Here is a 15,758-nt window from a genome sequence, read left to right as displayed (position 1 = left end):
CAAATGGTTCATTCCTTGGCTTTAGATGAGAATGTTTGGATTCCACGGTTCCACTGGTACCTTTTTTCAGTCAAGTGATGCCTCCTGCTTCTATTTCTTTGAGGCCCCCTGAAGTTGGCTTCTGCTCTATGGGCTCACTCCCCTAGTTGTTGACTTACAACGTCAACTTTTTTTGAAAGCCAAGCTGAGTCCAAAGGACTTTCTTCCTTAGATTTACTCATCCTGTCTTCTCTTGCAGGGATTTCTGGAAACAGTGATGCTCAGAAGGAAATGGAGGAGGACGAGGAGGACGAGGACGAGGAGGAGGAAGAAGAAGAAAGTCTTCCAGGATGTACCATTTTTATAAAAAACCTCAACTTCAGCACTACAGAGGACACTCTAAAAGAGGTAGTTTTCTGCAGTTTCATGACTGTGTGGTAGTATATGGGAATGACCTTGGGAGACTGGGGGAAGAGGCACTGCCCAGGGAACGGTCAGATAAGAGGCAGCTTAGCCCGCAGCTGGATAGTGGGTGGGGCAAAAGGCTCAGAAGGGACCCTCCCTAGTTTCTCAGGCTGTAAAGGAGACGGGGGAAGATTTGTGCTTTCAGAGTTGCAGGATTCTGCCAATGTAGCTTAACAATAAAGTGGAATTAGCTCATCTGGTCATGATTCCTGTCTGGTTTACCCGGCGAAGCTGACATCAGTCTTGCAAGTCTGAAAGACCTCTGAACAACAGCAGAGTGGGGGCCATCCGGATCTTGGGGGGAGCCTCGTTCCAGAGAGCAAATAAAATAAATTAAAATCTCATGGCTTTCAGTCGGAAGTTCGGCCATATCTTTTTGTTCCTTCTCCGAGTCATGACTACGCCCACCCCTTTCCCAGTTCTTCCATTCCAAAAACGCTCGACTTTCTGTAATTAATGAGCATTCTCATTTTGTATCAAATAATTTTGGGGGTTTCCTGAAAGGATTTCCCCTCCCTCCCTTCGACAGTGTGTGTGCATCTCCATAGTCTTAGAGTTTTACAGGCTCGGTCGTTCTCCCTTAAGTTTGGACAGTGCCACTTTGGCAGTCAAAGAATCCACATTACGGAATCGGGTTGGCCCTTCAGGCCAAGCTGCATTGCGGCTTGCTTGCTTAGTGTGGAATGCAAACCCAGCTGTGAGTCTGCTAGTGTAGATTTTTTTGGTGTCATGTAACGTCTTTGTTCTTTCTGTCCATTTGTCCTTCTCCCTCTGGTAGAAAAGCAGAGTGGTACAATACAGGGGAATAAAACCAAAACACATTTATCTTCCTTCTTTTCCAGGTTTTCTCCAAAGCTGGAGTTGTGCGGAGTTGTGCAGTCTCAAAGAAGAAAGATAAAGCTGGTATGTTTTGTGATTCTGTCCTCGGAATTCTGTTGTACTCTGGGTGTGTTGGACTTCGGGTCCTGTAACTCCCTGCTGGTTGGCTGTACAGATAGTCCTTGACTTACAACTGATCGTTTAGTGCCTGTTCAAAGTTACGGCAGCTCTGAAAAAAGTAGCTTACGGTCGGTCCTCACACTTACAACTGTTGTAGTATCCCCATGATCACATGATCAAAATTTGGGCACTTGGAAACTGGCATGTATTTACGACGGTTGCAGTGTCCTGGGGTCACATGATTGCCATTTGCAACCTTCTCATCTGGCTTCTGACAAGCAAAGTCAATGGGGGAAGCCAGATTCACTTAATGGCCACAGCAAAAATGTAAACTCAGATGTGACTCACTTAACAACCACCTCGCTTAGCAACGGGAGTTTCAGTCCCGATTGTGGTTGTAAGTCGAGGACTACCTGTATTATCTGGGAAGTATTAGACCTGAAGTCCAAAACCAACAAATAGGCATAAAATTGGGAAGTGTTGCCTTGGATTGACCAAGAAACTCAACTAGGAGCGGAGGGAATGTCTTGACAGAAGTAGACTTATTTCTTAACAGCTGCCATTCCCAGCTGTTAAGTTGATTCCCACACAGGAATGGTGTCCCTTTACTTTTCCAAAGTATGTGGAAATACCTATCATTCATACATCTCTCCATTCATTCTTGCGGAGAGGAGCATCACTGCTTCTCCAGAGGAAAAGGAAGAATCAGAAGAACCTTGCGGCGCACATGGGAGGAAGGGAGGCAGTGCCAGAACTAGGGGTGTGGAGCATGGAAAGGGAGAACCAGGAAATGTTTGCAGAGTGGAGGGAGGAACAGAACCTGAGTCACGTAACACATTAGTCCGTGACACAACACATTGTAATAACGTAACCCAGGTCAGGTAATGTGTTAGTCCAGGCTGAAATGGGGTTGTGTGAATTCAGCCATCGGGTGAGGCTGGGTGCTTGTTCCGAGATGCTTTCAAGGGAAAGCCATGTTTTAGGCTTATCTATCTTTGCTTGGTAAACCACAAAGTGCGCAAACCTTATGCGTGCCTTTGCTCTGTTCTTACATTGTTAGTTGAGGGACTGTCTGTCTCCCACGATGTCTGCCCAGCCACTTCGATCCTGCAGGGTTGGCATGCCCAGGGTTCCTTCCATTAAACAATGTCATCTATTGGGACCCTGGAAGTGCGCCTTCTCTCTAGACCTCTGGAATAAAGTCCCCCTTGTAATGGTCTGTGGGAATGACCTTGGGAGACAGGGGGAAGAGCCACAGCCTGGGGAGGGGTCAGATAAGAGGTAGCTGAGCCTGCAGAAGGAATGGTGGTGTATGAAACATCTCAGAAGGACCCTTCCTAGTTTCTTAGGCTGCAAAGGGGATGGGGGAGAGGTGTACTTTCAGACTTGCAAGATTGATGTCAGCCTCGCGAGGTAGTCCAGACAGATGAGCTAATTCTACTTTATTGTAAGGTTACATTAACAGAATCTTGCAAGTCTGAGGGTTTCTTTTGAGACATTTGCCACACCCCCATTCCTTCTGAGGACTCAGCTGCCTTTTATCCAAGCGTTCCCCTGGCTGTGGTTCATTCCCATGTACCATTGCATCCAGAGATCCAGATGGCCCCCCTCTGCAGTTATTCAGAAGAGCCATGAAGACCTGGCTCTTCACCCAGGACTTCAGCGAGGGAGAGTGAGACCCCTCACTTCATTGCAGTTGCCATCTTTTATTGATCTTACTGTAATTTCTTGGTTTGTTGTGAGCCACCCAGAGTTGTTGGGAGTCAGATGGTGTGCAAGTTTAAATTATTATTACTATTACTATTATTATTATTTTCCTGTGACAATAACCTTAACATCATCAAACAACATCTTCCTATCCCAGGTCCTTGGGAAGGACTTGGTAGGTGGATAAAAATCCAGTCTAAACATCTGGCTGACTGTGCAACCAACAATAATAATTATTATTATCTCCTCCTCCTTCACATGTGCTGCACTGCACTTGAAGGCTTCCTGAGCAAATTAACACTCGTGGCCTATTTTACATTCAGTCCAGGTTATGAAAAGAAAGGAAATTAGTTTCAGATGCTGGCTTGAGCTGAATAGGAAAGCTGTGCAGTCCTCCTGTTTACGAAACAGTGATTCAGTGATACAGTGAATCCTCCATGCTGGAGGATGGCAAGAAGGATAATGTGTGTGGCTGAGACATTAATGCATCTCTTGACATAGCAACTTTATATGTCTATACTTGATTCTGGACACTGCAGTCCTTTCCCACGCCCTGGCTGCATTGGCAGCGTAAATCCTTCTCCTTTTCCAGGCCAGCCCGGAATAGATTCTAGCAGCAGAAGGCAGGCATGGCAAATTCCCAGCATTTCCCCTTAAATGAATCAGACATAAGGTGTCAGGAGCTGGGTGGCTTTGTCTGGGCTTGGTGGTTAAGCAGTCGTGAATTGGATGGGAGACCTTGAGAAAACCCCACTGCATCTGGGAAGAAGGCCATGGCAAACAGTTTCCATGCTGTTGCCAAAGAAACTGGTAACAGAGGTATCCCTGAAGGCTCCAGGAATTGTGCTCAGCTGAAAATCAACTTTGGCTTGCAGGGAAGGATGGAAGTGTTGGTGGACAGCAGCTCTGACTCACTAAGCTAGAGGAGGACCAGGGAGGTCTCTTAGCATAAATCCATTTCTGTTGTTCCTCTGGCCTTCTTCTCAGGCAACCTTCTATCCATGGGGTTTGGATTTGTGGAATACAAGAAGCCGGAATATGCCCAGAGAGCTCTCAAGCAACTACAGGTAACAGCATGCAGTGGTCTGTAGGAATGACCTTGGGAGATGGGAGGAAGAGCCACAGCCTAGACAATTGTCATGTAAAAGGTACCTCAGCCCACAGAAGGAGAAAAGGTGTGGGAAGCATCTCAGAAGGAACCCTCCCTAGTTTTCCAGAGAATGAAAGGAAAGGAGGGAAGAAATGCTTTCAGACTTGCCAGATTCTGTTACTGGAACCTTACAATAAAGGTCACGGTTAGTGCTTCTTGTCTCGACTCCCTCGAAGGGCTGACACAGTGGTTGCCTCTTGCGTGGTGGCTGATGGACTGAAGCAACACAAAATTTGTTTTGCACAGAAAAGATCTCCCCCTCCTGGAAAAAGCCAAAAGGTAGGAAAGACATTGTTCTGGCAAAGATCTTGAAAAGATAATCAGAAATATGCACCAGTGGCTTTGCTTAGGATAAAGCAAGCTCCTGGGCACTCTGTGTTTACAGATAGTCCTCAACTTACGACCATTCAAAGTTACAGTGGCGCTGAAAAAATTGACTTGTGGCTGGTCCTCGCACTTATGACTGTTGCAGCATCCCTGCAGTCACATGATCAAAATCTGAGTGTTTGGCAACCGGCATGTATTTATGGTGGTTGCAGCATCCCAGGGTCACATGACCACCATTTGAGACCTTCCCAGGGGGTTTCTGACAAGCAAAGTCAATGGGGAACCATGTGATTAACTAATGACCGCACGATTCGCTTAACAGCTGCGGCAAAAAGGTCATAAAATCAGGTGATGCCTCACTTAGCAACCACACTGCTTAACGACAAATTTTCTGGTCCCTATTGTGGTCATAAGTTGAGGACTAACTGTACTTCTTTATGTCCCTTCCAGTGTTTCTTCATGATGGACCCGCAAGACTGAAATAGAGTTTGTGGATAACCCTTTCCACCTTGGAATATTATTTAGCATAGTAAACAATATTGATTTATTATCTCGATCTCACTACCTCCTTTGCTCCCCTTTCATTTTCAGCTGGCAAGGACCAGCCTTCTTGAAGTTGGTGTCCTCCAGCTGTGATGGATTTAACTCTCCCCAGCCACCAATGAACGGGGGACATCCTGGCTAAGGGAGATCGATCTGTGGGGACCCAACACACTCCCACATTGTGTCTGGTTTATCAGTCATACTCTTGACCGCTTTGTTAACCATATCTCTTTAAAATCTGCTGAAATCCTGCTCTCTAATTAATTAGGCCCCCTTTCTATCAACTTGACAGATGATCCACTTCTGCAGTTGGTTTGTTGCAACATTTTATTTTGTGGAAAGGAAGGTTTCCAGCAGTCCCATCACATCAGCAAAATTTGTTTTCTTTAGGGTAGCTCCGTGGACGGCCACCAGCTGGAAGTGAAAATCTCTGAAAGAGCCATCAAGTAAGTTTCTCAGTCTTGAGGAGAGTCACTTCTGTTTTTCATAGTGTTCAGGCCAGCTTGGAGAAGCTCCATCCAAGCGCCTTCGGCAGGGTGTAAATATGACCTGGCAACTGAGTTTTGGAGGATCTAATCCCATCAATACTGAAGTCAGGTTTGAAATTACCCTTTTTGATCTCAGATATCGTGATGGTATGTGGGAAAGACCCTGGGAGACTGGGTCAAGAGATGCTGCCAAGGGAACGGTCAAATAAGAGACAGCCTAGCCCACAGCTGGAGAGTGGGTGGGGGAAGAGGCTCAGAAGGGACCCTGCCTGGTTTTTTGGGCTGTAAAGGAGATGGGCAACTTTTTCCAAGCTTGGGCAATAACGAGAGAGCTGTATAAAATGTATGTAAAGGGGACAAACGTAGATGTAATGTGAGCTTATGTCAGCCTTGCAGAGTAAACCGGATAGGAATCACAACCAGATGAGCTAATTCTACTTTACTGTAAAGCTACATTGGCAGAATCTTGCAAGTCTGAAAGTACAAATCTCCCGCTGTCTCCTTTATAGCCCGAGAAACTAGGGAGGGTCCCTTCTGAGCCTCTTGCCTCACCCACTGTCCAGCTGGGGGCTAAGCTGTCTCTTATCTGACCGTTCCTTGGCCGCTTCTCTTGACCCAGTCTCCCACAGCCTTTCCCACATGCCATCACAGAACAATCTCCTAGCATCAACCTGACAACTCTGGATTTGGAGGAACTGCAGTTCCTGTTGCTGCAGACCATGATGGGAATTGCTTCTTGGTGTTAATACTCTGTTAGGTTGGTGGATGCTGGATTGCTTGGCCCCTTTCAATCCTCAATAGACTCAGAGCTCTCCTTGGGCTAAAATGCCAACTGGACTTGGCCCCTATCTCACACTTGACTCAATAAAACAGCCTTGATGCCCATCTCTTTTGGTTCACTAGGTCCACCGTGGCATCAGCACGCAAGATGCAAGTCAGCAGAAAGCAGGTGAATTCCAAGATTTTGGTGCGGAATATCCCCTTCCAGGCCACAGCGAAAGAGATCAGAGAACTTTTCAGGTAAGCAAGAAGGCTGCCTCATATCTAAAGAAACAGATGAAAAGTAAATCTTTCACTCGGCAAGGTGGGATTTGATGTCAGAAGACAGCACGGATCGTGCCACCCAAATTCTGGGCGCCAAGGTAGGGGTGCCTCGGTCATTCCCAGTAAGAGAGATTGTGATTAGTAAGTATTTTATTTGATAGACCCAAAGGAATTACAACGCGGAAATTAATTTTCACACCCATTATCATCACTGTGAATCCCTTCAGCTTCTTCTGTCTTTCTTGCCTGTATCTCTCTTTTTTTATATAACTTTATTAAGATTTTAGTACAGAAAATTACCCCTTTTGAGAGCCAGTTTGGTCTAGAGGTTAAGGCAGTGGGCTAGAAACCAGGAGGCTGTGCGTTCGTCCTGCCTCAGGCATGAAAGCAGGCTGGGTGACCTTGGGCCAGTCCCCCTCTCTCAGCCCAAGAGCCAATCAGGTGTGGTAGGAGAGTTCTAGTCCCGCCTTAGGCATGAAAGCCAGCTGGGTGACCCTGGGCCAGTCCCTCTCTCTCAGCCCAAGAACCAATCAGGCGTGGTAGGAGAGTTCTAGTCCCGCCTCAGGCATGAAAGCTGGCTGGGTGACCTTGGGCCAGTCCCTTTCTCTCAGCCCAACCCACCTCACAGGATTGTTGTTGTGGGGAAAATAGGAGGAGGAAGGAATATCAAGTATGTTTGCCACCTTGAGTTATTCATAAAAATAATAGAGGTGGGATAAAAGATAGATAGATAGATAGATAGATAGATAGATAGATAGATAGATATAAATTTACAGAAACAAATATAAGTTTAGAGTAAAGAAAAGAAGAAAAGAAAGAGAAAAAAAACAAAGCCAAACATCCAGTAAAAAAAGAAAATATAAAGAAGCAGCTTCTGATTTTCTTTACAGCAGTTTATGTTTAAGTATCCATATACATTTACCTCTTACTCTATGATTACCACATAACTTCCATTTTTTCTGTAATCTCTCTTTCAAAACCATATATCAGAAGTTCACTTTTTTCTGTTTCGTGCAAAAGTCTATCAGGGGTTTCCAGTCGGTGTTAAACGTTGATAATGTCTTTTCTCTGATCAGAGATGTGTGGTTTTCCTTGACGAAACTCTATGAAATGAAAGCAGGGATGCATCAAACAATTAACAGGTGTATAAGATGGAGTCTACAATAACGTTCCTTGTGAAAATCGTGTTGGAATTAAGTGCAAAGGGGCCTTCAGCCTGGCTTTGGAACAGGGAAAGGCAAATCTAGGACGAAGCCAAAAATATATATAATTTCCAAACCGTGGGAAATAACAGTTCTGTTTGTTCTCTGATGGTCAGTCGGACTCCAGCTCAGTTAGTGTGTCTGGTTCTAGCACCACACTTCAAGAAAGATTTAGGCAGGATAAAAACAGGTTCAAATCAGCAGTGAAGCTCTGTAAAAATTGGAAAAAGCAGGACATGTTTAGCCTTCAAAAGAGAACAGTGAGCAGGGATATTATGCTGCGCTTCAAAATGGCGGTTGCATAGAAAAACGTCTCTGCTGTCTCAAGGTGAAGGACCCAGAATAGTGGATTTAAGTTACACTCAGCTGAAATGGCTTTCCTGCGAGGAAAGCCTCAACGCTCTGCTTTCTTGTAAGGAAAAAGCCCACAGAAGATAAAGTGACTGAGTTGGGAAGGGCACCAAGGGTCATCTAGTCCAGCCCTCTGCAATGTGCAGGCAAGTCAGTTAAATCATTATTGAAAGGGGTTCTGCCCAGTCTCTTCTGGAAAACCTCAAGACAGAGAACCCAAGATTTCCACCGACAGACTGTTCTGCTAATGTACGGATATGACAGTCGGGAAGTTTTTCCTTATATTAAAATGAAATGTAGGTAGTTGCAGTGTGCACCCCTTTTTTCTGGTCCTTATTTCTGTGGTTGTGAAATATGTTCTTGACCCCCTTCCTTGCAGTTGCCGGAACACAGCAGGCCAGTCTTCTCCAAAACTAACAGTCCAGGTTCCTCCAACATGTCCTTTTTGGCAGCTATCTCAAGCTGTGGGTTCATGTTCAGCTTCTCCTCAGTGACTGGACCCAACCCCTCTTCCTTTGATTTAGACCAGTGTTTCTCAACATTGGCCACTTGAAGATGTGTGGACTTCAACTCCCAGAATTCCCCAGCCAGCATGGATTTCTGGGAGTTGAAGTCCACACATCTTCAAGTGGCCAAGATTGAGAAACACCGATCTAGACTATTCAACCCACTTCTTTTTAGTAAGAACAATTTGACAGTGAACCAGTTGTCTAGAGCGGTGATGAGCTTCCCTTCCTTGGATGTGTTCAGGCTGAGGCTGGGCAGCCATCTTTGGAGGGTGCTTTAATTCGGATTCCTGCATTGAGCAGAAAGTTGGACCTCTCTGGCTTCAGTGGCTTTTCGGAGGTGGGGGAGGATGATTATTTATTAACAATTTATTAAACTTGTGTGCTGCCTGACTCTCAATGACCCTGGGTGGCATACAAGTTTAATAAATTATTATTATTATTATTATTCTGATACGTTGGGGACTGTACTCCAAAAGTCAGTGGGACGAGAACAAAAGTTAAATAGGGATTAAGAAACTATAATCAAAAGTATGTTCAGTTAAGGAAGGTTAATGCTTAATTGAATGCACTCTTCGTCTAGCCAATAATTTGACCATTCTATCGCAGTAGAATCTACAAGCAATTTTTTGTGGGTTTTTTTGTTAGCAGCTTTGATTGATTGATTGATTGATTGATTGATTATGTGCCATCAAGTTGTTGTTGACTCCTGGCAACCACTTGGATAGACTTTCTCCATGATAATCTATCCCAAACCTACCCATTCAGATCTTCCCATGGTGCACCCATTGCCACTGTAACTGAGTCTATCCACCTTGCTGATGGTCATCTTCCTTCTCCTTTCTTCTACCTTTCCCTGAATTATGGACTTCTCAAAGTTGCTGGGTCTTTCCACTGACTGAGGGATTATGTGCCCTCAAGTCAGTTTCACCATGACGACCTGTCCCCAGCCTGGTCTTTCAGGCCTTCTAATGGTGCCCCCGTCATCCCTATAACTGAATCCATCCCCCTTGCTGCTGGCCATCCTCTTCTCCTTCATTCCACCTTTCCCAGTATTAAAGCCTTTTCCAGAAAACGAAGTCTTTGCATAGCTGCCTTGAGCACTCTTTAATAATTATTATTATAATAAATCTTATTTTTAGCAACAGTAATAACTTCAAGAGGGCTTTAGAGGGCACTCCTGGTTTTCAGGAGTAAGTATGGCTGTAGAGCAGTGTTTTTCAAACTTGGCAACTTTAAGATGGGTAGATGTCCACTCTTAGAATTCTTAAAGTTGCCACGGCTGAAAACCACTGTTTTAGAGTATCAAGTCGCCTACATCTGATTAAGCATTAGGATCTACTTGCCAGCTGGGATGTTTCCAGCAACTGGAAATTGGTGGGAGACCCGTTTTTTTCTTCTTGGATCTGCAGGGGGCGCTCCTGAGCTTTGCAGGAGTAGAGATGCCATGTGCACCCAGTTAGCCTAATATAAGCTCTTTGATAGGGACTGATAGATGCTTGAAGAGGTTAAAAAGTACAGTTGAGAGCTGGGGGGGAACGGTGGAGAAAAAAATGCATAATATTTGTATGCAGAAACATTTTTCTTCTGTGTAGACTTTTTTTTTTTTTTTTTTTAAACCAGCTTTAGGATATATTAGAGGCGTGCATAGCTCTGCTTTGGATTTATTAGACTGAGTCCATTTTCCAGATCTAATCAATGTAGATTGAATTGTGGGATTGAATCATCAAGTTGAAAGGGATGCAAACGGGGTAGTGTCTCCCCCGTCAAAAATAAAATAAAATAAAATGTCCAGTGGTCCAGAATGACCCGTCCTGGCTCTGTTTTCCACTGGAAGCAGCAAGTTGGGTTAGAACCCATTTCCATATCCTAGAAATACAAACTTTCAGTATTTTAAAATTTCTCAGTTTTAATTTCGAATACAGTCCATATCGCTAGATATAACCCACATAATCCAAAGCTCTTTGGGGTCCTTGGTTATTTTTGAGAATGTAAAGGGGTCCTGAAACCAAGTTAGTTAGTTAGTTAGTTAGTTGCCAGGTACAATTTAAAGTGTGGGTGTTAATCTATGAAGTCATTTATGGTTTGGGGACCAGGCTTCCTACAAGGAAGTTAACCATCACATTAAACCGTCTCATGCTTTCTCAGGTATGCAGCATGTCATGTGAACACAGCAGTTGTGTTGGTTAATTTAGGTTTAGAGTTTCGTTTCTTTGGGGGGACCCTGAATTTAAGGTGGATCTCTCCCTCTAAAGGGCTGGGGAGAGGATGCTGAGCACGGCCAGGTGTTTCCTTGAACATTTCTCTGGTGCTTCCCAGGGCCAACCCCAGAATAGTTGGCTTCCTTTGGGGCCCCCTTGGCCCAATTAGAGATAGTCCTCATTTAGCGACCACAGTTGGGGCCGGCAACTCAGCCGTTAAGCAAAGCGGATGCTAAGTGAAACAGCCACTGTGCTTATGCTCTGCCTTCAGCTTTCCTTGGCTTTACAGACCTGCGAAGGTCATAAATGTGAGGATTGGTCGCTAAGTTACTTTTTCACCACCGTCGTCAGTGCAAAGCGTTGCTAAACGAGGCAGTCGCTAAACGAGGACTCCCTGGACAGTCTTTGCACCAAGCAAGAGAGCAGCAGAATGCAAGCAAGGCAGTAGTGTCTTCGGCACGCCTCGTGGGTTCTCATTTTCCTCTCCCTCTTTCGTTTCAAGGGGGATTGGTGTGGGCTGTGTGTTCATGCATCCTAGGTAGACAAACTAGCTTCAGCAGTCAAGCGCGGTGTGGGCCCTTGACCCCCATTCATCGCACAGAAGAGGGCAGGTGAATGGGGGAGAGTGATGGAGAAGAGGGGAAGGAGCCCCACGGAAAGTTTGGCCTGACTTTGCTACTGATTCTCCCCCTGGGGAGGGAAGGGCTTATGTCCCGGGGAGCTGCCGCAGCAGCCGAAGAGTTAAAAAGGCAAATGGAAGCAAGGTATTTCAGGCACTCATTATTCACTGCCAGCTTCCCCCAAAATGGTATTAATTCCGTGCTGTCATGCAGGACTCTGTTGTGTCTGTTCCAGCGAAGCTTAGCGAGGATGGGTGGGGAAGGGGATGGGCTCTGTTGCCAGACGGATCTGAAGGAGCGGCAAAGCAGCCCCCACACCCCCCTTTTCCCGGGCAGGTGGTAGAAGAACTGCGTTTCCATTTAGGCTGCATCCGCTTCTTCCCCTAAGTTATGGGAAAGTAGATTCAGGTCGGTTGCTAGAAATGTATTTCCAGCCTAGGTCCCCCCAGCTGGGAAAATGTCACTTCCTGGAATTCCCCAGCCGAGCCTGACCAGACGTCGCTCAGAAATCGCTGAGCTGAAATGCATCCAGCTCGCCCAGTGCTAGCCCTGCAAGGTAGTCCAGACCCGAAGCCCAACGATGAATCCAACCTCTATCTTTGCTGTAAGGTTGCATTGACAGAATCTTGCAAGGCTGAAGGCTTTTTTCCCCTCCTTTCCTTTTACTCTCTGGAAAACTAGGGAGGGTCCCTTCTGAGATGCTTCCCATGCCCCTTTTCCTTCTGAGGGCTGGGACATCTTTTACATGCCGGTTGTCCAGTCTTCCTCCTCCTCCCAAGGTCATTCCCACAGACCATTACACCCTAGAGTTTCTAGAGTAGCGAAGTCACCGCCGAACGCTTTGCAAAATCTTGCACCAGCATGGCCTGATTTTGCCCACAAGTAAGGAATCTAGTTCTGGCTGCTGGGCATTTTCACCCCCAGCCCTTGAACTTTCTCTGCAGCTTCCTGTTGAACATGAGGACTAGAACCATGATGTGGAGAGAACATCTGGTTCATTAAAATAAAACCAGGAACCTCTGGTTCATTAAAATAAAACCAGGAACCTCTGGTTCATTAAAATATCAGCAATTTCTGCTTGTTCTGCCTCTCCTCCTCATCTGCTTCAGGCCTCAGTTCCCCATCAGCAAAATGGGAATAATAACCGCCTCTTAGCTGAGAACGCGTCTTCCTCCACCGGTGGCTCTTTTTCTTTTTCTTTTTTTTCCCTTAATGTTAAAGTGTTCTCTGTGCATTGTAAATTCTAAGTAAATATTGCCAGTAGCCAGAGAAGGGGGGTGGGGGGAGTTTCCATTTCCACACCTCTCCCGCTGCCCCCTAGTTTTGTATCTCATTTTCGCATTATCATCAAGTCCCCCTTCCATGGACCCCCATTTCGGAGGCTATTTTGACAGCTTCTGTCAGCTGCCTGCCATCACCTCCTTATTGGCTGCAGGCCCCTCTGGCATCGTGCTGAATGCAATTAGAATCTGATTAACAGCAAAGGAGTGGAAGCAAAGGGGGTCTCTCTGCACCCCCCCTCCATTTAAAAAAAAAAACACCACTGGTAGAATTTTCTCTTTCCACTAAATTGTTTTGCCGGCCCGCAGGATTGTTTGCATTCCATGGAGTCTCAGGGCCAGCAAAGGAGTAAAACGCTTTACTTGCAAACGGTGGGCTTAATTTTTTTTTTTTAAATTGTACTCAAGAGTGGGAAATTTGGCTGGCTACTTTTTCAACAGCTGACAGCCTTCCTCTAAAGCCGTATCTTTGCAACTAATGTGTGCGTTCTTTGCGTGTTGAAAACGTTCTGGCCAGGGTGTGAGCGTTCGGATCCTCTAAGACCAATCTAAATTCCCCTTTGTTTCTCCCGGTCCTTCCTCTGCAAATACTTTCCATCGAGGTGGGGTTCATATGTCATGCTAAGCTGAGGATTGTTGAACTGTGGTTTATCAAGTAGCACGCAATTGGGTGGATGGATAGGGTATGCGAAGGTGATGTCAGCCTTGTGGGGTAGACCAGATAGGAATCACAACCAGATGAGCTAATTCTACTTTATTGTAATGCTGCATTGATAGAATCTTGCAAGTCTGAAAGTACATTTCTCCTCCATCCCCTTCACAGCCCAAGAACCTAGGGAGGGTCCCTTCTGAGCCTCTTGCCCTACCCACTATCCAGTGGTGGGCTATGCTGCCTCTTATCTGACCATTCCCTGGGCAGCATCTCTTGGCCCAGTCTCCCAAGGTCTTTCCCACATACCATTATATCACCTTCCCCTTCAGACTCATCCCCCCCATCTCCTTTACAGCCCGACAACCTAGGGAGGGTCCCTTCTGAGCCTCTTGCCCCGCCCACTATCCAGCTGCGGGCTAAGCTGTCTCTTATCTGACCGTTCCCTTGGCAGCGTCTTTTTGCCCAGTCTCCCAAGGTCTTGCCCGCATGGCATTATGGGTGTAGACTTTTAATTGCGACAATGATGGGGTATGCGTAATACTGAAAGCCAAATCAATGAATCCGTCTCTTGAGTTCCCACCTGTAATGGTTGCCTACCCCAAACACTCAGACTCACAAGAGGTTACTTGAATGAAATCTGGTTTATTAGGGAAATTATGGCAGATACAGAGAAAGCTGAGAATGACTAAAAGCGCGCCAGATACAAACTGAAAACCCTCGGCTCCAAACGTGATCCCTCCCCCCTGCCGGCCATAGCAACTACCCCCCTCCCAGGTGCTGGTAACCGTTTTCCACACATCCTGGGAAAGCTACCTTGAACACATGAGATAACCCAAACACATTCCAACCCAGCAGCCAACAGATAACAACTCCCCGAAGAGGAATCGTCCTCCCTCCCGAGATCAAACACGTATCAGGCAAATGGCATGCGAAACGTTACGATGTACCAAGCACATTGAAATGGTGAACATGACACCACCTGTCCTCACATCCCTCCTTACTATCATACTTAACTCCAGCCACCTACCCCCATTACCAGGGATTAATGTCCATCTCCATGATGCAATGAGCATCACCAGCTGATTCCCACTCATCCAGCTGTTGCTAAAAGTCACAGGAGCACATCACGTGTTTGATTGGCACCCCCCTTGGATCTGGGTTGGCGTCTGCACAGACCCCTTTCCAGGCCTGATCCTGGGGTGGACAGATGCAAGCCTTTCTCCACCCCAGTGAACAGATTCTGTATTAACAGCATCCTAAACTCATTCGTCCGGTTTACAAACTGGCAGGTGGGATCCAGAGAAAGTTAGCACTCAAACAACCCTGTTAGAAACTGATGGGATTTAAATTAATCCTGGCTAATTTTGATCCCATCCATTTAGGTATTTGTTTAGGCACTTTTGCCTTGTCTTTCAGTGAGATAAGCTTCCTGTATTTGCAGAGGGCGGTGTGTAGAGCAAAAGAGACCCATCTCTTTTTAAGAGAGCATCAGGAGATTAAGAGGCATGCTGTGGACTGTTTTTAACCCTCCTGTGTTTTTGTAACCCCTTGTTTTTATATTATTGTCTCTTTCTGTTACTATGATGATGATTATTTTGATTTTCCTTTGGATGTCAGCCGCCCAGAATCTCTAGAGCTTGGTGGGACATAATGGTTAGTAAATAAACATCCAGAATGGCCTGCCGCCAATTTATATTCTCCGTAAATGAGAAACCCATCATTAAGATATCTTGCAGGCTTGTAATGGAAATGATATGAGTTACAAGAAGAGATACACAGGGAAAAAGGAAAAAAAACAGTTGTGATCGTGATGTATTCAGGTGCCCAGATGGTTGGGACTGAAGAGTTTCTGTTTTAATTGCATGCCAGCATCTGTCTGAGAGCCAGTTTGGTGCAGGGGTTGAGGCATCAGGCTAGAAACCGGGAGACGGTGAGTTCTAGTCCCACTTTAGGCACAAAGCCAGCTAGGTGACCTTAGGCCAGGCACACACTCTCAGCCCCGGGAAGGAGGCAGTGGCGAACCACTTCTGAAAAACCTTGCCAAGAAAACTGCAGGGACTTGTCCAGGCAGTCCCCGAGAATTGGACAAGATTGAACGGATTAAAAAAAAAATCTGTGTTCTAGCTGGGTTGATGGCCCTTCCTTTTTCTGTACCGTTTCTCTTTTTTTGCTTGCAGTTCTTGAGATTGAGCTTATCCTTCTACTTCACTTTCTCCTTCCCAGGAAAGATGCTTCTTCAGAAGCCCCTCTGGTGCCAGTGGGAGGAAGGAGAGTTAGATTTCAGAAGCCATGGGATGGTGGCCA

At 45.9% G+C, this 15,758-nt stretch overlaps 1 protein-coding gene across 1 annotated transcript in view; it reads left to right on the top strand.

Annotated features, from left to right (window-relative positions):
- Positions 1-15,758, top strand: part of RBM19 (RNA binding motif protein 19) — a 95,839-nt gene that overhangs the window by 20,968 nt on the left and 59,113 nt on the right. Inside the window, exons 17-21 of the mRNA XM_063315875.1 lie at positions 239-387; positions 1,287-1,347; positions 4,078-4,157; positions 5,501-5,556; positions 6,502-6,618. Of these exons, the coding sequence (XP_063171945.1) occupies positions 239-387; positions 1,287-1,347; positions 4,078-4,157; positions 5,501-5,556; positions 6,502-6,618 (463 nt within the window). The remainder of the gene's footprint in view (positions 1-238; positions 388-1,286; positions 1,348-4,077; positions 4,158-5,500; positions 5,557-6,501; positions 6,619-15,758) is intronic.

The sequence above is a fragment of the Candoia aspera genome, chromosome 15, assembly GCF_035149785.1.
Source record: "Candoia aspera isolate rCanAsp1 chromosome 15, rCanAsp1.hap2, whole genome shotgun sequence".
In the NCBI taxonomy this organism is placed as follows: Eukaryota; Metazoa; Chordata; class Lepidosauria; order Squamata; family Boidae; genus Candoia; species Candoia aspera.
Note: the sequence above shows the minus strand (reverse complement) of the source record. Positions and strands in the feature narration are given on the sequence as shown.